Source organism: Syngnathoides biaculeatus, chromosome 23, assembly GCF_019802595.1.
Source record: "Syngnathoides biaculeatus isolate LvHL_M chromosome 23, ASM1980259v1, whole genome shotgun sequence".
NCBI lineage: Eukaryota > Metazoa > Chordata > Actinopteri > Syngnathiformes > Syngnathidae > Syngnathoides > Syngnathoides biaculeatus.
Window position 1 is genome coordinate 17,914,081 of NC_084662.1, and position 22,458 is coordinate 17,936,538.

A 22,458-nucleotide genomic window follows, 5' to 3' on the forward strand; every position below is an offset into this window, starting at 1 on the left:
ATTGCACGTTCTCCCACATAGACAAAAAAAATATTGCCCTGTTCTGATAAAACTGCTCCCATGGCATCTTGGCCACTGGCATATTCAAGTAAGTTCCTCTAAAGTAGCCCCGTAACTTTTGAGCTGTATATACAGAGAAGAAAATAAGTATTTGAACACCCTGCTATATTGTGAGTTCTCCCACTTAGAAATCATGGAGGGGTCTGAAATGTTCATTGTAGGTGCATGTCCACCATGACAGAGATGTCTAAAAAGAAAAATCCAGAAATCACAATGTATGCTTTTTTAGCAATTTATTTGTGTGATAAAGCTGCAAATAAGTATTTGAACACCTGAGAAAAACAATGTTAATATTTTGTACAGTAGCCTTTGATTGCAATTACAGAGGTCAAACGTTTCCTGGAGTTGTTCACCAGGTTTACACACACTGCAGGAGGGACTTTGGCCAACTCCTCCACACAGATCTTCTCTAGATCAGACAAGTTTCTGGGCTGTCGCTGAGAAACACAGAGTTTCAGCTTCCTCCAAAGATTATCTATTGGGTTTACCTCTGAAGACTGGCTAGACCATGCCAGAACCTTGACATGCTTCTTACGGAGCCACTCCTTGTTTTTTCTGGCTGTGTGCTTCGGGTCATTGTTATGTTGAAAGATCCAGCCACGACCCATCTTCAATGCTCTGATTGAGGGAAAGAGGTTGTTCCCCAAAATCTCACAATCCATGGCCGCGGTCATCCTCTCCTTAATACAGTGCCGTCTTCCTGTCCAATGTGCAGAAAACACCCCCAAAGCATGATGCTTCCACCCCCGTGCTTCACAGTAGGGATGTTGTTCTTGGGATGGAACTCATCATTCGTTTTCCTCCAAACACGGTTGGTGGAATTATGACCAGAAATTTCCATTTTGGTCTCATCTGACCAAAAAACTTTCTCTAATGACTCCTCCGTATCATCCAAATGGTCATTGGCAAACTTAAGATCGGCGTTGACATGTGCTGGTTTAAGAAGGGGAACCTTCCATGCCATGCATGATTTCAAACCATGACGTCTTAGTCTATTACCAACAGTCACCTTGGAAACGGTGGTCCCGGCTCTTTTCAGGTCACTGACCAAGTCCTCCCGTGTAGTCCTGGGCTGATTCCTCACCTTTCTAAGGATCACTGAGACCCCACGAGGTGATATCTTACATGGGGCTTCACTCCGATTGAGATTGACTGTCAAATTTTGGTTCTTCCATTTTCTAATGATTGCTCCAACAGTGGACCTTTTTTCACTTAACTGCTTGGCAATTTCTCCGTAGCCCTTTCCAGCCGTGTGGAGTTGAACAATTTTGTCACCGGTGTCTTTGGACAACTCTTTGGTCTTGGTCATGTTACAAGTTTGAGTCTTACTGATTGTATGGGGTGGACAGGTGTCTTTATCCAGCTAACGACATCACACAGGTGCATCTGATTGAGGATAATCCATAAAATGGAGGAGGACTTTTAACGGTGGACTAACAGGTCTTTGAGGGTCAGAATTCTAGTTGATAGACAGGTGTTCAAATACTTATTTGCAGCTGTATCACACAAACAAATCGTTAAAAAAATCATACATTGTGATTTCTGGATTTTTCTTTTTAGATTATCTCTGTAACAGTGGACATGTACCTACGATGAAAATTTCAGACCCCTCCATGATTTCTAAGTGGGAGAACTCACAATATAGCAGGGTGTTCAAATACTTATTTTCTTCTCTGTATATACAGCTCAAAAGTTGCGGGGCTACTTTAGAGGAACTTACTTGAATATGCCAGTGGCCAAGATGCCATGGGAGCAGTTTTATCAGAACAGGGCAATATTTTTTTTTTTAAAGAGTTCATGCAGCTTACTTTTTTCGCTCTTACTCTGTATGACAAAAATATATATATTGACAAGAGTGTGTGTATTTTAGGGGACACAACTTTTGAATGTGATTACCACTATTTAAAAATAGAACAAAATGTTTTAAAAAATACTATCACTTATCAACAAAATCGTGTGATATGGGCAGCAAGGTGGCCACGTAGTTAGCACAACCGTCTCACACTTCTGAGGTTGTGGGTTCATATTCGGGCTCCAGACTTCCTGTGTGAAGTTTGAGTGGATGTCTACCTTTCCTTCATGGGTGTTGTTTTTCTCTGGTTACTCCAGTTTCGTCTCACATTCCAAAAATCGTGAATTGTGGTTCGCAGCCAGGGTGGACGCCAACACACCCGTAACCTCAAATGAGGTTAACACGATGTGGCCCTCAACAACCGTTCCAATTTCTCACATGGCCCCTTTGGAAAATTCATTGTCCACCCCGGTGCACTGTCTGGACATCAATGTCTCGTACACACACGCACATGCACGCACGGACACACACACACTCCATTGATACATGCTGAATTCTTACTGCTCTGAATCCAAATCTTAGTACAAACAACATCTGGTCTTCAGTATATTCTTCTCCTCTCGCATTCTTCCTTTCTGAACTCCACCAACTCTGGTCAAAGTATGACAACGCCCCCCCCCCCCAAAAAAAAAAAAAGCTAAATAAGAATCTACACATATATGCTATATGCACAGGTCATAATTTGGTGATTTTAACTGGGCGCTCGTGAGGTAAGATGTGATTTTGTCTAAGTACTCGAGGTCAACTAAAAACAGGACAAAATCAGTTCATCATAGAGGTAGAATTTATAACTCTCAGGTGTCATGAGCAAATACAGTATTAACAGTCCTGTGCTATTGTTTTTAATCATCTAGGATGTCATTGTATCGGATTTGCAAGGTCATTTGTGTTGAAAATGCCCAGGATGCACCTTTTCAAGATAGTCCAGCGGGGTATTTATTCCTGGCATTTGAGATGGATGGATTTCTCATTAATATTCAATATGTAAATGAACTTTGCTCCGACTAGTAATATTCAGTGCGCTCGCATCCATCCCAATTGGTACCTCTGATTTTCTTACCCACTATCAAGTGCCCCCGCATGAGATGCTTATCGTATGTGCAAATGTCAGTGACAGTGACTTCAGGGTTTGCCATTTAATCCACAGTTACATCTTAAATTATGGATATGGTTACCACAATATGTTTGCTTGTACTTTACATATTGCTTCGCCCGGCTTGGTTGCTTGCTGAAACCCTGGAAATACACTTCAGGCCTTGTGTGAAAACTTACGTTTACTCAATGACCCCCCACAAAATATCCCCAAACAAAATAAAATTCTGATCCCGTTGCACGAGAGGCCATTTTTCCTGAGATGAGTGAGCATGTAACAACCATGAAGTGGGCAGGTCCTCGATAAAGTATCCTTAAGTATTGTTTTTAAACCGGCTCGCAGACCCATCTTGACCAATGTTATGCACAAAATGGGGGAATGTGTGACTTGTGTGATGGAAACCTTTCAGCGAACATCTATAATCATAACAGCGATCTGTATGTGCATCTGCAGTGTCTTCTTTTCTTTATTAATCTCGTTCTTAATCTTGCTAAGGCGGTCTACACAGTATAGCTCACAACATATGTGCAAACTGCTCTGCGTTAAAAGATGACAGAGATTACACAGGAATTACACAATGGAAACCCGAGAAGCCTTTGTAGAGCCTCCGTGCGTGTGTAAAATTATAGTCGGAGCGCGTGCTTGTGTGGGTGTGGAAAGAGAGCAGCGGCTTCATTTCCCTCCAGGGTTGCACTGCCGATCTAGCGCCCTCTACTGGTGGGGACATGAACAACAGGAAGAAGTTTCTCCCATACTTTATTGACGATTCGAAGTTAAATGAATGAATATATTTTTAATTTGAAGTCACCCGAATTCCACTCCTACCTTAAATTTGAGTCATGGCTCATAAATATATTTTAATCTCGTGTAAATGGAGTTTATGGGTAAACACTGAGAAACTCAAAAAGTTTTTTTTTTAAACAAACAACAACAACAAATGTTTTTTTCACCAAAACTCCGCAACATAAATATCTTCATTTTGAGTTCGCGCCAGTCTGAGACAGAAGACATTTTTTTTTTCATTTTAGGTGTTTGCCATTAACTATACAGTGTCAGGAATACTTGGCATTAAAATAAAAATTAACAGAGTTCCATTTGTTACATTTCCGTGCAAGAACTCTGCAATGAAATGGAAATGCTTCGTTACCAAAATTGACTAGCTACTAGTGTACCATTAAAGTTGGTACTGCCAAAATATTAAGGACACATTATAATCCACTACAAGAGCTGAGTTTGAATATTGTTGGAGATGCTTCTCATAATGAAATCTAAAACTGTACTGCATCATCCGGGGAGGTATTTCTATATGCAGTACTGCATTTTGGGGGACTTTAGAATATTATGCAGGCTGACCAAGTATTAAAACCAACTCTCAGTATACAACCAACGTAATTATCATATTATTCATCTCCATAATGTCAGTAAAAATGATAATAATAATCTTTGTAAAGACAGAATAATTAAATAAGTCCATTACGCATCTCTTCATCGTTATCTTTGAGCAAGGATGTACTTTGATGGCAAATTTAAAAATATATGTATATGATCAGGAAAAGCTCCTTGCTGCTCGTTTCAAAACAAAAGCGCAAGGATGGGAAATATTGGGGAGACTTTTGGCTTCCGTGTGATCTTGAGCAGCACTTTAGAAAACTCCGGCAAAGAGAAGTTAATGAGCATCGATCCGCGGACAAAACATGCACAGACTCACGCGCACCAGGCCCTCCGATCCGACAGCTGCTGAAGTTAAGTTTTGAGATCAATTTTGTAGCATCGGTTGCTGCTTGATGGCTGTGGACTTCTATTGAAAATATCGCGCAGCAGTGACCGTGTGGAAGAGCGTCGATTGATTGTTTGATTGCTTGGTTGGAGATGAACGAATTCGCTGAGCAAGAAATGAGAATGAAAACTGTGGGACTATTTTTGTTATTATCATTATTATTATTATTATTAGCAGCAACCAAAAGATGATGCATACTCCCCAATATGGTAGGTGAGTGCGTGCTGTCCGTTGGTGGCAGATTGGTCCTTTGCTGCACTATTTCAGCGGCAACTGACACGTGACTGCCCTCAATAAATCTCTTGATTGGCTTGAGGACTAATTAAAAAGAACAACAATAAAACGCACTGATTGGCAACACCAAGGAGCGATGATAGCCCAACGCCCATCTTGTTATGTTTTATTTACAAACCAATGAGGAACTGAGGAGAAAGCCGAAGTTAATAAAAGGGGTCATTAAAGATATATATATATATTTTTTTTTTTGGGTCGATGTGTTTCTTCCCGACTGTCCATTTACCAGCGACCACCTGTTTCCTGGCTCCTCACCTCACGCACTGCATGCTTGGGCAGAAATTAATTTGCTGCACAACAAGGCAGTGACGCCCCCCACCCCTCCCCTTTGTAAACTGACAAGTAAATCCCTACAATTAGCAGATCCATATTAGCATATTAACCTGTGCTTTCTATCTTTTATCTAGGTCAGACACCAGTTCTCTTAATTGCTTTTTTTTTTTTTTTTTTGGGGGGGGGTGTTCATACTACACGCCATGATTGCACCAGTCGTTATTTGGGCTGGTTAAAGGTTCAAGTCACACTTAACGGACGCCCACAGCCACATGAGCGAGACGAGTGATTAAAATGAAAACAGGCTTGAAAACAAGGCCAACGCATGCGCACAATGAGGGAAGGCACGCATTGCACGTCTCCAACTCTTTATTTTGGTATACTTGAATGAAGTCGCATATTTTTTGGTTAGTATTGATCGATTGGGGATATGAGATTCAGTACAAGACCTGTCTACAAAAATAATAGTATCCAAAGATTTTTTCCCCCCCACAAAAAACAATATTTATTTCTATGTGTGCAGTGGTAATATTTTGAAACTTTCATCGTTGCCAACCCAAATAGAGGAACACATCTGAGTAAACATGAAATAAATTACTTTTTTTTTACACCGTCAGTCACAATTGTTTATTATTCTACTTTTTATATCCGATTTGAAGTGGATCGCAACCAGGTGTGCTTCATTAAGTTACCTGTGATTACATGAACAATGACAACGGCGCATAAAAATATCTACATGGATTGCTCCCGTACAAAACATTTGTATACGTCTCAACAAGGGGGAAATGATTTCTTACTTATTCTACATCACTCCATAAGCATGTCGAAATCGCACGTGTGACTGCAAATTCACACTTAAACTGTGATTCTCTCTATTCTTGTACTGTATTGTGTTCCGACTCTCAACATATATCCACAACCCCGCACAGCTTGCTGCTGAAAACTCTCGCCTGTGGGCTTTCCGGCGTCTTGGGCCTTTCCCTGCCTCATCGGGCGGCAGATGGACTGGCTCCTGTCCGGAGATCAGCGCGCATCTGGTCCATGCGAAGCTTGCAGCCCCCGGTCCATATAGGGCCACTGTAGCCGACCATGAAGCGCAGTCAGGACCCAAGAATGACTTTGAATAGAAAAGGAAGAAAGAGGCCTTCCCCCTTAATGCCAGAATTACGAGGGTCGATTTAAAATAATACCAACAAATCACCAAGTTACAGAAAAAATTTAAGTTGAAGGTATGCGAAAGGGTCTGTCATTTGTCATTTTTTTTCTTTTTAAGAAAAAATAAATGTGCAACCCGGAAAGCAAGGAAGAAATTCATAAGTAAATCAATCCGAATGATTATTTCAAGAGCTCATGTGAGGCTGTTGCAACATCACTCTCTTTTTTCCTGATGTGCCCCCCCCCCACACACACTCACACACACACACCCTCCCGGCAGCTTTCATTCATCAGTCCCTTGCATCCTTCCATGCACCTGCACTCTCCATCTCCTTCCCGGTGGGTTTGAAATGCCTGGCCAGGATGCGACAAGCGGCCTTCGTTGAGTTGAGGTTTGACGCTGCGCCTGGAGGGCACAGGAAACGAAGGGGAAGGGCGCCCGAGCTCGAATGGTGAATTTAAACATTTTTTAAAGGCCTTGAGAACTTTTTTTTTAAAGGAAGCAATTGGAGGCGTGTTATGTGAAAGTTTTGCTGATTCAGATGATAGTCTTATACTTTTAAATAAAGTTACGTCCATTTCAGTGACGTAACAAGAAATAGTACAACGATACAAAGCAAAACAACACGCGTGAAAAAAATGAGATTGGATCTATATTGACATTGTTACTATGAAATCGTTATGGTTATTATTATGGCAACGGCGAGGACAGTGTGAGACGAGACGCGTGTGTGCAGGAACAGATGGGAGGGTTTAAATAGTTGCTTAATTAAAGTGCACAGTCAATGGTGGCGTCTGGGCGTCAGTAGTCTGCATTTTTTTTTTCATAATATCACACCAAGAGTGGCTTTGCCTACAGCTGACTGGCAATATATTAAAAAAAAAAACTGCAAACAAAACACCACTGATTGGGGCTTATCTCCACCCCGCTCTCTGCAAGTCCGTTTGCTCTGAAGGGGAAAGAATGTGACAGTTAGTCAGACGCTGCACGCCGCCCCCCTCCCGTCGCCTCCACACTTGCAGTTGGTTGCTCCTCTGCAGGCTGTGGCCATTCGCTTCACCTTCTCGCCTTCACGTTTTCTATTGCCGTTTCTTCCTAGGCTGGCCAAGGGCGACGACTCTGTTTCTATTCCTTTAAAAAAAAAAAAAAAAAAAACAGACTGCAGCTACACCGCGCACAGTTCACCTTCATTCAAGCGTACGCGACCTGTTCACTTGGTTGTTAAAATCGTCGTTTATGAGGCAAATGGCAATAAAACAATGAAAAATGAAAAAAATGTGGAGGGGAAAAATACCTTCGTCGAGTCTGTGAGTAAAAATCACCAGCATATCTTTTTGAGAGAGAGAGAGAGAGAGAGAGAGAGAGAGAGAGAAGGACTGGGCTCTTAAAAAAAGAATAATACTAGTTCAATATCAATAACAGATACAAAACAATTTATTTTTAATCCTGGTTGAAAGGGCAAAACGCGCATGTCCTTTTCCATAATGACAAAAACACAACATTCCATACAAGTAAATAATGAAGGAAAATAATAATCGAATATAAATCTTCTGCAAAACAAAAGGTATTTTTGAAATAATTTAAAATTCACAAACCGTAGCCATTTTGGAAACGAAATCAGACAATGTAGCTAAAAAGAAAAAATATAGAGTTGAAGTCCATTTGCAATCAAAATCGAACGAATGCGTGTGAGAAACGTGCACAATATGCGGTCCTTTTGTTTCCAAATCCGCATTGAAATCCTGTCAAAATATAGTCATAAATGTGTAAAAGCATCTCAAACACATCCGCGCATCAAATATTTCACGCAAACGCTCCATACAGACTAATAATTGATTTGAAAAAAAAAACAATTGAAATTCATTTGTATTTCCAAGGCAATCGGGAAATAGTCCATATAATTCACAAAAGAAACTTACATATTTTCGGTTGAAAATCCGCGCCCGTTTGTAAAAAAAATAGCAACTTAGTGGTTATGAATTATAATAATAATTACGAAAACCCGCGAGTAGAAGAGGACGCAGGCACAAACGCGTCTAAAAGGCAAAATGTCCGCTGAAAAATGGAGGAAAATGTTGAAAGCAGCACGTGCTTCCTTATCAAGGCGAAGATCCAATATTTATTCCTGGTCTCCTGGGATGCCTGGCTCCGTCTATTGTCCTCCCATTCCTCAGTGCTGATGCTTAATTTTCAAAACTTGCTTATTACCAAGGGACCTACGACATCAGCCGAGAAATACCCTGCAAGTACAAAATCCGTGAGCCAGCCCCGTCCGTGCAGAGGGGAGACGCTCGCCTTGCACCAGCTTTTCTTGTCCTTGTTTCCCGCACACAGCACGCGAGGGGGAGACTTTTTCTATTTATCGCACATTTTGAGGGATTTTAACGCATTTTCTCTTTTCCACCATCGTCGGAGAGGAGAGGAGAGGAGAGGAGAGGAGGAGGGAAGAAAACAACGTGTTTCTTTGGAGAAAAACACAATGTCAGCGACCTTCCCGGGACTTGTCCACGACGCAGAGGTAAACGTTCCTTTTTGTTTTCTTTTCTTTTACTTGAAAATGTATTTTAAATGCGGCAGGATTTGCGTTCCAGCTATATTTTCCAACTTCCTCTTTGCATGGCGATGTTTAAACGGGACACCGTCGCGATTGTTTGAAATTAAAATACAGGGCAAAACGCAGGAGTTGTGTAAGAAAATATATTTTAATTATGTGGAGTTGGGTGGGGGTGATTGGGACATTTATCACCGTGAGCAACTTGTACGAAATGAGCTAATAACGTAAGAATGTAAGAGCGCGAGGGCGAAAGTGAGGAAAAGAAAGCAAAATGCAAAAGCTGACTGCGGTTGCCGAGGGTTTGTTTCCCATACGGGCGTGTGCAGGTGACATCTTCTTCAGGTGCTTAAAAGCCTTTTGAGAGTGTGAGTGGTGCGCGTGCATGCGTGCGTGCGTGCGTGTGTTTCTTTTTCTTTCTTTCTTTTTTTGGGGGGGTTGCAAGCGAGCGGGTGCACGAGTAGACGGATGATGCCAAATGACAACGGTTCTCACAGCCCGCTCGTCTTTTCTCGCCCCGCAGATACGCCACGACGGATCGAACAGCTACCGGCTGATGCAGCTCGGTTGCCTGGAGTCCGTGGCCAACTCCTCGGTCGCCTACTCCTCCACCTCCCCGCTCACCTACCCGGCGCCGGCGGGCACGGAGTTCGCCTCTCCTTATTTCTCCGCCAACCACCAGTACACTCCACTGCACCACCAGTCCTTCCACTATGAGTTCCAGCACTCGCACCCGGCCGTGGCCCCGGAGGCCTACGGGCTCAACTCGCTCCACTCGGGCCAGTACTACCAGCAGATCCACCACGGGGAGCCTGCGGACTTCATCAACTTGCACAACGCGCGCTCGGCCCTCAAGTCGTCGTGTCTGGACGAGCAGCAGCGGCGGGAGCTGGGCTGCCTCGACGCTTACCGGCGACACGACCTGTCGCTCATGACGTCACACGGCTCCCAGGCCTACGGCGTCGGGATGCACCATCCGGACCAGAGGCTGCTGCCCGCCGCCGGTCTGGGCCTCTCGTCGGCCGCGGACGACCTGCAGGTATACCGAGGCCCAAGAAAAACTCACCTCGAACCACCGCGCCGACTCATATCGTGTTTCCCAGCGTTCATTCCGCATGTATGACATCAAAAAAAAAAAAAGTGGCTACAGAGGTTGTTTCTGTACCTGCTGAGCAGTTGATTTGGGCTGTCTGACGCTATAGGTCGCTGGCGTAGATAGGTCAACAAAGGCAGATTAATATTAATACTTATTTAACTTTCTTGGACCAATTAAGTCAAAACCTAAATTGCATTACTTATAATAAATAGCATAATGCAGTAATTGTATAATGTGCGGTACTGGTACAACTAGTGGTGATTTTCCTCAAGTGGTATATGGCGAAAAGAATTGCTCAACTGAATTACATAGAAATTAAAGACATGATAGTGAAAACATCAAATGAAGTCAAACATATTTCAATGAATAAAAATTTCAACGTACGCAAACAAAATAAAAGGAGATAAAAATGATTGTCAGGGGCGGGTGAAATGTGAAATACACTTTCGAAATAAAACCTCTGCCTTGTTTTTGATGAACACTTGGGCCTACTACGCTACCACATTTTAATGTTTTTCAAGATGGCGGTACTTGGAGAGCTCAGTATATTTTTAAGTGATAACTTTGCGTAAAATGTTCGAGAACCTCGGGTCTCAAGGAATATAGTTAAATGCAGTCAAGGTGTACTATAGTATACTGTAGTTGTTAAAATAGAAAATAGAGTGTGTTATTACAATCATAATTTGGTGGAGTTTGTAGTCTGGTTTTTCTCGTGTAGTATCAAGTACTGTATACATTCACCACCGTCGCTTATACACTTAATCCATCGTGAATAAAGTTATTAACGCAATTTCAGTGCATTTGTAGTGTAGTCTAGTCTTGAAAAGTCTGGTGATGTTGTCAATATAGCATACACTGCATATAGGAACGTATGTTGTACTTCAGCTCTCTGAGTAGGCTGCACTTGAATAGTCTATCATCGAGTTATCAATACAGAGGATAGGCAACTAGTATGTCCTGGATTAGTCGAGTAGTCAACACACACCAAAGGCAACTAGTGTATTCTGGAGTAGTCGAAAGTGGAGTAATCAATACACGGCGTAATAAAGTACAGTGCAGTCCTGCTTAGACTATTCAATCACATAGCCTGTGACAGGTAGTCAAGATTTATTATAGTCTACGGTCAAGTCAAGGGTCACCCCCCCCCCCCTCCAAGCATCCTCGCCCCACTGGCCTACTATTGAACGCCACCCCCCCCCCCCTCCATTACAAGCATAATTCCAAAATATGAGTGGGAAACAGGGCGCCAGATGTCTGGCAGTCTGCTGACTGCGCGTGTTTGCAGCTTTGCGAGCCAGGGAGCAGGAAAACGGAATAATACTGCGTAACATCTCCACACCGTTTGCTTGCCAGCAAGTAAGCAGGGGGAGGCCCAACCCAACGTGACCGTACAAGCAGTAAATGTCAAGTCTGCACGGGGCCTGGTCTCTGAAAGCCGGCCGTCTTTTTTTCTTCTTCTCCTTTTCGAAAGGTTAATTGACTGGCAGTCTATACAATCCTCGTCAAATCTGCCCTTTATTTTTTTTTTCCACGCGCACACGTGACCCAGGTTTTTACATAATTCTTTTGGATGCAAAGAACTCTAGTCGAGATGGGGGGGGGGGTGCGTGTGCGCGCGTGTGTCCGACTCGCTGTTGAGGCAAAGAAAAGCGGCTCGTTTGTCTATTCTCCGGTCAGGGTCGGATTAACGGATCGAGTTTGCGGACACAATAGCCCCGCTCCGGCACCATAAAGCACCGTAGTTGATCCAATTACGGACTTAACGTCAATCAACTTTGTTACTTATGCAGCGACATCTGAGCGGATTTAAACAAGCTCGGAGTTCAACACGGTGGCAAATTATTTCGGCTACGTTAATGATCTTTTCCCATTTTTTTTTTTTTGCCTTTTTCAATCCCATAATTTGGCTGCAATGCGAATTTTTTTCCTATTAATGGTTGAAAAATCTTTTTTTTTTGTTCGGCTGTAATTAAAAAGTGAGGTGTTTCAATCATTATATGACGAATTAAATGTGCGAGTTTTTATTATATTGGAATATGGTTAGGTGTCATTACATTGTAATTACAGTGTTATACTTCATCATAAATCTGACATTGACAATATTCATTATTTTCCAAGTGCATTCAAAAAATAACGTTTTAAGTACATATTTCAGTTTTTATTTATTTACATTTCTTTGTTGTGGCATTTGATTTTTCCTCACTCATGACTAGGATGGTTTCAAACCAGAACAGGTTTTTGCGCCTTTATCGGCAAAAAGAAAGAAAGCAAAAGGTCCGTGAACCTGAGCTTGCACCGGGCGTGAACGGAACAGATGCGCCTATGGTTCCGTGGAGCCCACTGTCATCTTTTGAGCGCCTTAAAGAGATTTTCATGCCGAACAAAAGCAGCTGCCACACCTTTCCCCGTCCCTAAGCTAATTCATGCAAGACCAGTGCGTTTTGTATATTGATTTTATAATCACTTTAGCTTCGCAATGGAGTAAAAAAGAAGCAGAACAGGAGCCGGTTTTATATCTATAGGCTACCCCCCACCCCCCAAAAAGACTCCGTAAAACAAGCTTTCCCACTTTGCCCACTTTTCATATGCAAGCCTTGAGGCTGGCACGAGGGATTAAGAGTTTTCTGGATAAAAAGAGCGTGTTCTCTTTTCTTGATGACATTGTTGATAGTGCTGATGTGAAGCAAAATGGCGGCACTCACACGTGCACAGACAGGGACTGCGTAGCCAGGAAGTCCACAACAGGTTGGACCTGCAGATGATAATAATAATAATAATAATAATAATAATAATCATAATAATAATAATAATAATAATAATAATAATAATAATAATAATAATAATAATAATAATAATGGTGGCACGGTGACTCAGCTGGTAAAGCGTTGGCCTCACAGTTCTGAGGTCCCGGGTTCAATCCCAGACCCACCTGTGTGGAGTTTGCATGCTCTCCCCGTGCCTGCGTGGGTTTTCCCCGGGCACTCCGGCTTCCTCCTACATCCCCAAAACATCCAACATTAATTGGACACTCTAAATTGCCCAAAGTGATTGTGAGTGCGACTGTTTGTGTCCATGTGCCCTGCGATTGGCTGGCAACCAGTTCAGGGTGAACCCCGCCTCCTGCCCGTTGACAGCTGGGATAGGCTCCAGCACTCCTCACGACCCTCGTAAGGATAAGCGGTGAAGAAAATGGATGGATAAATATTTATATAGTTGTTGCTAAATTATGGAACAGGAAAACGTGGATGATACCAATTTATATAGTGTGTGTACTTTTTACAATTTGGATTCATTTTTAATACAAAGATAATTCAAGGTTTAATAGCAAGAAGTAATTTGCCATTTTTAATCATTCTATGTCACGATTCGCATGAGTGTAATTGATTTTCTTCACTGAGTGGCTGTGAGCCATCACGTGGTTTATTTTTTTAATTTTTTTGTGGACGAGTAAATTCTCGTGAGCAAATTTCGCCCGTTGTCCTGAAGAACTTATACAGCAAATACTCCCGGTCCTTTGAATTTACTTGATTCATTCAAACATGTCGATGAAATTGTATTCAACGAACACAACAGATAGGTCAGTTTAATACATTTTAATCATTTAATATATATTTTTTTAATTCCATTCAAAAACTTCAAGGTAAATGGTTAATAGTGAATTTTATGCATGCATGTACCAAAACGGTTGTGGTAGAATATCACTTAAAAAAAAATATTATATTAATCTGTTGCGTGTGTTGCTGGTGGCCTGCACACACACATGTAGTACCTGTTGCCCTCGACCTTCCCCAAAGCTAAAATAAAATAAAGAAATAAATAAAACTAAAAATGCATCTATTGTTTGTGTCACAAGGCGGGCAAAGTGATTTGGGAGCGTCCCACGCGTGCTAATGAGCTCATGTCTCCACAGGGCTCCGTGGAAGCGCAGTGTGGGCTCGTGCTCAACGGTCAAGGGGGTGTCATCCGGAGAGGTAAGACCCACCGTGTTGTGTTGTGTTGCGTTGTTCCACCCGTCACGTTCTAACACGACAAGACACGGAACGGCGACTCACTTCCACGCTCGCACTTGCTTCCGGTTTCCGCTCTGAAATCCCAGACCAGCCATTCAAAACCTTTAAGTGACGACCCCCCCCCCTTTTTTTTTTGTTGCATACAAAATGTGTGATCGCGTATTTAATTGTTACTCATTCCTGCTGGTCGTGCAATTCGTAATATCAAAACGGACGTGATGTCAGAATGCAGAATTTGTGATAAATAACTCATTTAATGAATATACTTTGTTCGAAAATGTTGCACATGAGTAAAACATTTTAATATAAGATATATTAGATATTTTTGGGGGGATTGAATCTACAATTACGTCAGTTTGCCACGTTTTAATCATCTACAGCAGAAGATGAAAGTGCACATTATTGTTGTATTATTATCCAATCAAACTTCACAATTCTGTCTCATGGACACAATTCAACGTTTTTTGTTTTATTCTTATTTTTTGTGGTTTTGCGATTGCATCATGGGATAGCTCACCACAGCCTGCTGAAAGTAATCTTTCTGTCATTGGAAAAGTGGGATTTGTACACTGATGTAGTATTGAATGAAATTTCCTAGGCAGTCCGTGTGGATTTATGTTGTTGTTGTTTGAATTATTTTATTCCTGAATTTCACTAAATTATAGAATTGACCCTTTGAAATCCAATTTTCCTGTCAGTGAAAGATGCAGTTTTGCCGGTGTTATTGAGAGGATGAGGCGAGAAATAGTCGTCCCGATGCAAAAACTGCATTTTTTTGGGGGGAGGGGGGGTGGAAATAGTCAGGTTTTCCATATGAGGAGGAAAGCTGCGCGTCTCCACTTGAATTTTTCATCAGGCCTGCTCCGGTGTTGGGGCTTTTCTCTCGGATCGACTCGGGAATCCCTTCGCCATCACATTCGGTTAATGGTGCGCAGTATTTGGCCCTGAGCTCAGCCGCCGCAACCATCACAAGCAATAATCTTTGCGTTCGCTCGCTCTCCTGTATCGATAGCTTCTCTCGCCTCGGGCGCACGCTTTGATATGCAAATGAGGAGCGGGGCCCCGGATTCAGCCGAGATCATATTAATGTTGTTCTTTCTGACTGCGGCTTTGCACGCATGAATATTCACATAAGCCCCCACCACCACCGCATACACACACACCCATAAGAAAAATCAATCAAGAAAAGCGCTTGGAAAAAAATTATAATTTTGAAAAAAGAAAAATAGCAGTGCGAGGCCCACTTCCGGTTTCGAGCGCGACATCGTCTCTTGTTAAGCAAGCCCCTTTCCCGGCTTGTAAGAAACGGTAAACATTGCTGTTCAGCGCTGAGACGAGTGTGACATTTGGCCCGTGTTCTTCTTCCTTTAATTTTCGTGGCAAACCGTTTTTGTTTTTTTTTTTTTTTTAAAAAGGCGCTTGATTCGGCGTGTGATCCCGCCCGCCGCTCGCGCCGCAGCCCCAGGCTACTCTCCGTTGCTTAAATACCGTTATCGCCTCTGGGCCCGCACGCTCCACTCGCTGCACTAGCAGCGATAGCTCGTTTCGATTGCCCTTGGCAACATAAAATACAAACTACTTTGTATCAAAACATTTTTAGGGGAATTAATGGGAGGTGAACCCGCGGCTTTCAGAGCGCGTGAATCTGACAGACAGGTCACATATTGGTACAAGAGGAGCCGTGCAGGCGCGCGCATGCGCGGTGCGAGACTTGGTTGGCTCCGTGGGGTCGCTGTCCAGGTGCGGTAGGAAACCGCCGCTGTGATTTTAAAAGCCGAAAATGTGACTGCTCTTGGCTAGGTAGTAAGCGGCACGTGCACGCATAAGCCTAAATGGTGCTCAAGCACCCGTCCTTTTACCCTGTGAATGAAAAAGTGAAAAACTGAAAATGTCCAGTTGACTGCTTGCCTAGAGGAAGTAACCGGGCATGGGCATGCATAGACCCAAGTGGTGCTCAAGCACCGGCCCTTTTACTTTATGAATGAAAAAGTGCACTTTTTTAATGGAACCTATAAAAAAATACCTCATCAATTCCACCCAAAGAGTTATAAAATCCGAGGAGTATTTTTTTTTTAAATCGTATATACGCTGCCACCTTAATTTATTTGGTGTTAACCAGAGGTGCTTTAAATCGTGGCCAGTGAGTGCTGACACATGTCACAATTGCTGGATTCCGAACACAGCCACATCCTCATTTATGATAGCAAGGTGTGAGGACTTTTCCAACCACATTATCGCATTGGTTCATCTTTACTTCGCCGTTGTAAAAAAAAAATGCCCCCAATTGAGTCGTTGGGTTTGCAGGTTAAATAATTAAGTTTGAAATGACAAATATTGATCAAGGTCTCTTTTTGTATGCCACAAAAACTTGATGTCTGTTAATAGTCAGCTCCTTCCTTAATAGTTTTGTTACTGCCTGTGTTGATTGGCTTTCATCTCAATTGTATGAATCATTATAGAGCTTGGTGCCCTTTTATTTGGCTTGAGCACCTAGCACCCAAAGTGTCTGTGCATAAGCCTGCATGGTGCAATTTGTGCTGATAGTGAATAATGCATTTTGGGAGCTAAAATGTAGGTTGGAAATCCTTAGTTGGTGCCCAAATGTGTCCATCTTGCCCCCCCCCCCAACAACAACAAAAAAAGACTGGCATGGGCATCTTTGCCTGCAGCCTTGTTCTGCTTGGCCTAAATGGCATCTTTTCCACCATTTCCATCCCATCCACCATGGCCTGACAACAAAGCGACACACCCCGCTGTTCGATTTGATAATGAGGCAGATGAATAATACAATAGAGGCCACAGCAACCTTGCGTTTGGGCTGCTCGGCACGTTAGTTTAAGCGAAAGTTTATTAATAATAGGCCTTCTCAGAGCAGTCGATATATTCCAGGAGGGAAGCAGCGAGACGCATTCGGATGCAGTTAATAATGCGTAAAAGCCTTCACTATACTATGATTTATTCATACTTTTACCAGCACAACTTAGTCAACTTCGTGGTGTGTGGAAGGTGATAAAATAAGGGTTTTGTTTGGATTAAAGCAGACAGCTGCGACGTACTAATATTAGTTTAAAGCCTGACCGCACGTGTAAGTACACAATACGTCCAAGACTACATATATTCAGATTATGAGAAGAGGAAGCTACGAGCCGGCTGTCAAGAGCAATCTTTATCTGTCACAAAACAAAACATGAAATAGAGACAACGACTTCAGAAATCCTGGCAAAACGCAAATGAATAACGTAATCTATTACTTGATTGGCAGGCCACGTAACAAAAGATTTAGTTTCGAGTTACTGAGAAAATTGGATTGATTTTCCACGAGCTGCACAGGACATTGTACCCACCATGTCAATATGTCCGCATATATTGATGTTTCGATGCGACTATGTTTCATGTTTCATTCATTTTGGGTGTAATTGAATATTTGAATATTACATGCAATACTTTGTGTACAGTATACTTGATCCTCTTTGTCACAAAACCCTAGATTCTAACTGACTGAAACAATATTATAGTTTTCAACTAATGTCACAAACAGCGTTATTAGCATGACTCAAATTGTGTTTAATAAAATGTAACTACAATGAATTAGCTTAATTACATCTTGAAGCTTAATTAAATGAGCATATTTATAATTGTCACACTTTGATTTGATGTACAGTGCAACTAAATGACTTGCACTTTAAACAAAATGCTCTGCTTTCTGTCGCCGTTGTGGTGGAAATTTTTTGTTCTAACAAATTGTCTGGCGTGTCTGCGCAGGGGGAACTTGCGTGGTGAACCCGACAGATCTATTCTGCTCGGTACCGGGTCGCCTGTCGCTGCTCAGCTCCACCTCGAAGTACAAAGTCACCATCGCGGAGGTGAAACGAAGACTGTCACCACCGGAGTGCCTCAACGCTTCTCTACTGGGCGGAATACTGCGCAGGTTGGTGCAAAAATGACACAAATGTGACAGGCATATGACATTTTTTTTTTGGGGGGGGGGGGGCAGGCGTGGGCGCTTTAGACGCCGCTTACATCTAATACAAAAACTAACTATGCCATTACGAGTTAAACCGAAATAATGATAAACACCTCTCAATGTGATGCAATGCGGTTGTACACCAAGGACCTCGGGAACTTCTTTCGTTACAAAAGTGGACCATACAAATACATTTGGTTGCTGGAAAATGCTGGAAAGTTATGTATTCACTCCCCAAGTATAGCGTATCCTAAAGTTTCAGCATAAGGCCATGCCATGATCAAGCAATTCCTGTGCGTACCCCATACTTTACACCCATGCAGGTTGCTGAACTGCACTCCGACGCTACCGAGTTATGGGGCGACGCAGTAATTGAGGGACATTGCAGGTCGCTTTTTAAATGTTAATCTATCTAATGAACATTGAGGAGCGCTACGGGAGCCTTTGTGGAGCTCAGATAAAAGAGCCGAGACGATGCCAGAGGAGGGTTGGCAAAGGCGGTTGGTGAGTTGGTGGCCAACCACGCTAGGATTAGAGGAACCAAAGGGTTGGCTGTATTATTGATGGGGAGGGGGCACGGGGAAGGAGCGGAAATAAGGTGGCTAAAACGATGGAAAGAAAAACTACGACAGCGGGAGCCAAGATAATAAATGTACAGTATAACTAATACCTCTGTGGTGTGTCAATCGAAGAATACATTTTACAGGATTGTTCCATATCATTATTAGACATCCTTTATAGAAGACAAAGCTTTGTTGGGAAATTAGCACAATTTGATCCAATTCAATCTAAACCCGAAAGCTCATCAAGTTCCGTCTCAACATAATTAAAATGAGAAGAACGTACACTGTCACATTTCTACACGGGATAGAAAACGAAAATGACACGCATCTCAAATGCTATGTATTTAACCAAAAGAGAAATGCTCAGACAGAAGACACAAAGGAACTCGAGGGGAATTACAAGCGCATTTAATATGCAAATGCGCTTGATTAAAGAAGTGATGGTTATGTGACATGTTTTAAAACCACTCAGGCTTTCATTTGATATTACAGCTTTGTCATAATAAGAAAATGAAATCTTGTCTACATGTCCCTTTATCTATACCGCAATTTGCAAGAAATAGGAGATACAAATGGGAAAAAAATATATATATATATATATATATATATATATGTAAGACGTGAGGTGAAACTCGGTGCCTGTTCCACAGAGCCAAGTCAAAGAACGGTGGGCGGTGTCTCCGGGAGAAATTGGACCGGCTAGGCCTCAACCTGCCGGCGGGACGGAGGAAAGCTGCCAATGTCACACTGCTCACCTCACTGGTGGAGGGTGAGTCACTTTTGAAGTTTTCATTTTTTTTTTTGCTCTGCATCCCTCTCACCAGTCTGTGATGTGTACATGCAGGAGAGGCACTTCACCTGGCCAGAGACTTTGGCTACACCTGCGAGACGGAGTTTCCCAGCAAAGCGGTGGGCGAGCATTTGGCCCGGCAGCACAACGAGTCGAAAGAAAACAGTGCACGCAAGAAAATGGTTTTGGCAACAAAGTGAGAAAACGTGACACACTACACACAAAAACAAAAACATGTTGTCGTCGTACTTTCAACAAAAAGGCATCATGTACAACTGGTCCTGGTTTAATGTTGCTTTACAGTTTTAAAACTGTAGCTCAATACTGACATAGCTGAACTTTCGAGATCAGATCTTGATGCTTTTCTGACCAACGGAACATAAATGTGAGCCTTAGGGTTGCTGCTAAAGGGCAGATATACACATATGCTATAAATATACCATTTTGTTCATCCATCCATCTCTTTCCTTAGCCGCTTAACCTCACAAGGGTCGCGGGAGTGCTGGAGCCTATCCCAGCTCTCAACAGGCAGGAGGCAGGGTACACCCTGAACTGGTTACCAGCCAATCGCAGGGCACATCGACATAAACAGTTGCACTCAAAATCACACCTAGGGGCAATTTAGAGTGTTCAATTAATGTCGCATATTTTTGGGATGTGGGAGGAAATCGGAGTGCCTGGAGAAAACCCATGCAGGGATATGGAGATCACGCAAACTCCACACAGGCAGGGCCTAGATTGAACCCTAATCCTCAGAACTGTGAGGCCAACGCTTTCCACCGTGCCGCCCCCATTTTGTTTAACAGAACAAGTCACTACATAAACCAAAAACATACATTCGGCCAGAACAAAATAAAACTCAGCAAAAATGTTGGCTGCTGATCCCTAAGTCGTTGCTTTTGTTTCTGTAAGGCAAATCTGTAAGGAGTTCCAGGACTTGTTGAGCCAAGATCGTTCTCCTTTGGGCTCCTCCCGACCGACACCCATCCTGGACCTGGACATCCAGAGACACCTGACACACTTCAGGTAACACCAAGCACCAAACTTGACAAAAAAAACGATTGGAAGTTTGGCGCCACCGCTGGTGCAGAATTTGAATGAAGCCTCAGCTGGAGAAAACTAGTAATGAGCCTCCAATGAGATATTTGCCATTTGAAAATGTGGCGGTGCTGCAGTTTATTATTACATGTGGGAAGAGGAAGGGGTGTGGGGGGGGGCAGTGGCCTGTTACAGAAAGGTCACATGTGTTGTCACTTCTGAAGAAAGTTTGAGCAAACCCCCAACGAGCGAACAGAACAGCAAGGGATACGCAACACGTGAGCTTGGCCGTGTAAGGGCTCAACAGAGCTATTCCAACTCACTATGAGCTGAAATCCTTGAACATAAAAATCCACTTTACTTATCCAGCACCTTTAAAAACGGGTTTACAAGGTGCTGTGGCAGTCACACACAAAAAGAGCTGTAAAATATTACTTGATTAATATTAAGTGAATACAGTACACGAATCAAGGAATCAGCAGATAAAAACAAATAAAAATCAGGAAGAAAATGCAATCAGTTAAAAGTCCGTCTGAAAAAGTGTTATAAGAAGCGATTTCAAAGATGGTACTGATTTTGCGCATCTCAGCTCCACAGGCAGGTCAGTCTAAAGTTGGGGCACCCTGATGGAAAATGCTCTAAAACCTCAAGTTTTAGGCCTCACCTAAGGATCTGAGGCTCATATATAGTTCAAAGTTCCATTATCTAGTTCAGAACCAGTCCATCCGTGCTTTAAAAACGATCGGTAAAAAACATCTTCAAATTAATTCTTAAAGAGTCCGGAATCCAATGAAGTGATGCCAAAATTGGAGCGATTTTTTTTTTTCATCAGTGAAAAGCATGGCCGCTGTATTCTGAACCAGCTGAATGCGACAAAGTAATTTTTGGAGAGAAGTGAATTCTGAGTTTGTTTGAATTCTGAGTTTGTTTTATATCTGAGTTTGTTTTAAATCTGAGTATTTTATATATGTCTAACTGCAGGGAAACGAAAAACTCTTGAAGCTTCCCAAATAAAAGTATTCACAACTTTGCACCCAAAAGCTTCATCTTCAGCTGCAATGATATTATTTTATGGACGGACAATAGTCCAATTTGAGCTAAATTTGTGAGTACCATAATGTTGAATTACAGTGACTGATGATCATGATGATTAGACATCACATATCATAATTATTAATATTATTCATGTGACTAATTAAACTAAAGGCAACTATAATTGTCATTGGAAGTACAACTGCCACTGAATTTCTCAACACTTTACTACGGAATTAGATTGATACTACTGATAAAAGAAATTAGAGGTCACGTTTTACCCATTTATCGTTGTCAGGTTCTGGTCATGTGTCTAGTCTCCAAAAATGAAGCAATCAACTTCCTAATATTCTTACGTTTGCTTTATCCTCTTCTTCCCAACAGTCTTATCACTCACGGTTTTGGTACACCGGCGGTTTGCGCAGCTCTCAGCACTTTCCAAACAGTCCTGAGCGAGATGCTCAACTACCTGGACAAAAACTCAAGCGGCAAAACAAGCGGACCGAACGATCAACAGATCAACGGCAGCTCGGAAAAGTCGCAGCTACGCAAAGTGGCGGAGCCCCAGAGCAAAGACGGCAAAACTGAAAAGACAGAGTAGTCCCGCCTGCCTGGTCCCCCGTGCCTTGGAGCTCTGTGTGTGATTGTGTATTTATTTCTTTATTTTATTAATTTATACAATTTTGGAATTATGACGGACACAATGGACATTCTAATGTGATCGTTCCATCGCGAGGTGGACAATTGCACAAAACACACACATGGACACACAGAGAAGAAAGAGGTTGAACAGTTTCAAACTATTTGCCAATTTAGTGATACTTCTGAAAGAACAAATTTGCCACAAATGCTATTTTAATAATGAATTATATTCAGTGATATAACGACAGGTTATTGATTCTTTGGAAT

The 22,458-nt window shown here is 42.4% G+C and overlaps 1 protein-coding gene across 1 annotated transcript; it reads left to right on the forward strand.

Moving 5' to 3' along the window:
* Positions 1 to 8,553: 8,553 nt before the first annotated feature.
* tfap2d (transcription factor AP-2 delta (activating enhancer binding protein 2 delta)) lies at positions 8,554 to 22,150 on the forward strand. The gene is given in 9 exon segments (XM_061813123.1): positions 8,554 to 8,676; positions 8,679 to 9,023; positions 9,580 to 10,095; positions 14,063 to 14,123; positions 17,925 to 18,090; positions 19,340 to 19,458; positions 19,534 to 19,675; positions 20,392 to 20,505; positions 21,934 to 22,150. Coding segments are annotated over 9 exon segments (1,803 nt in total).
* The last annotated feature ends 308 nt before the right edge of the window (positions 22,151 to 22,458 follow it).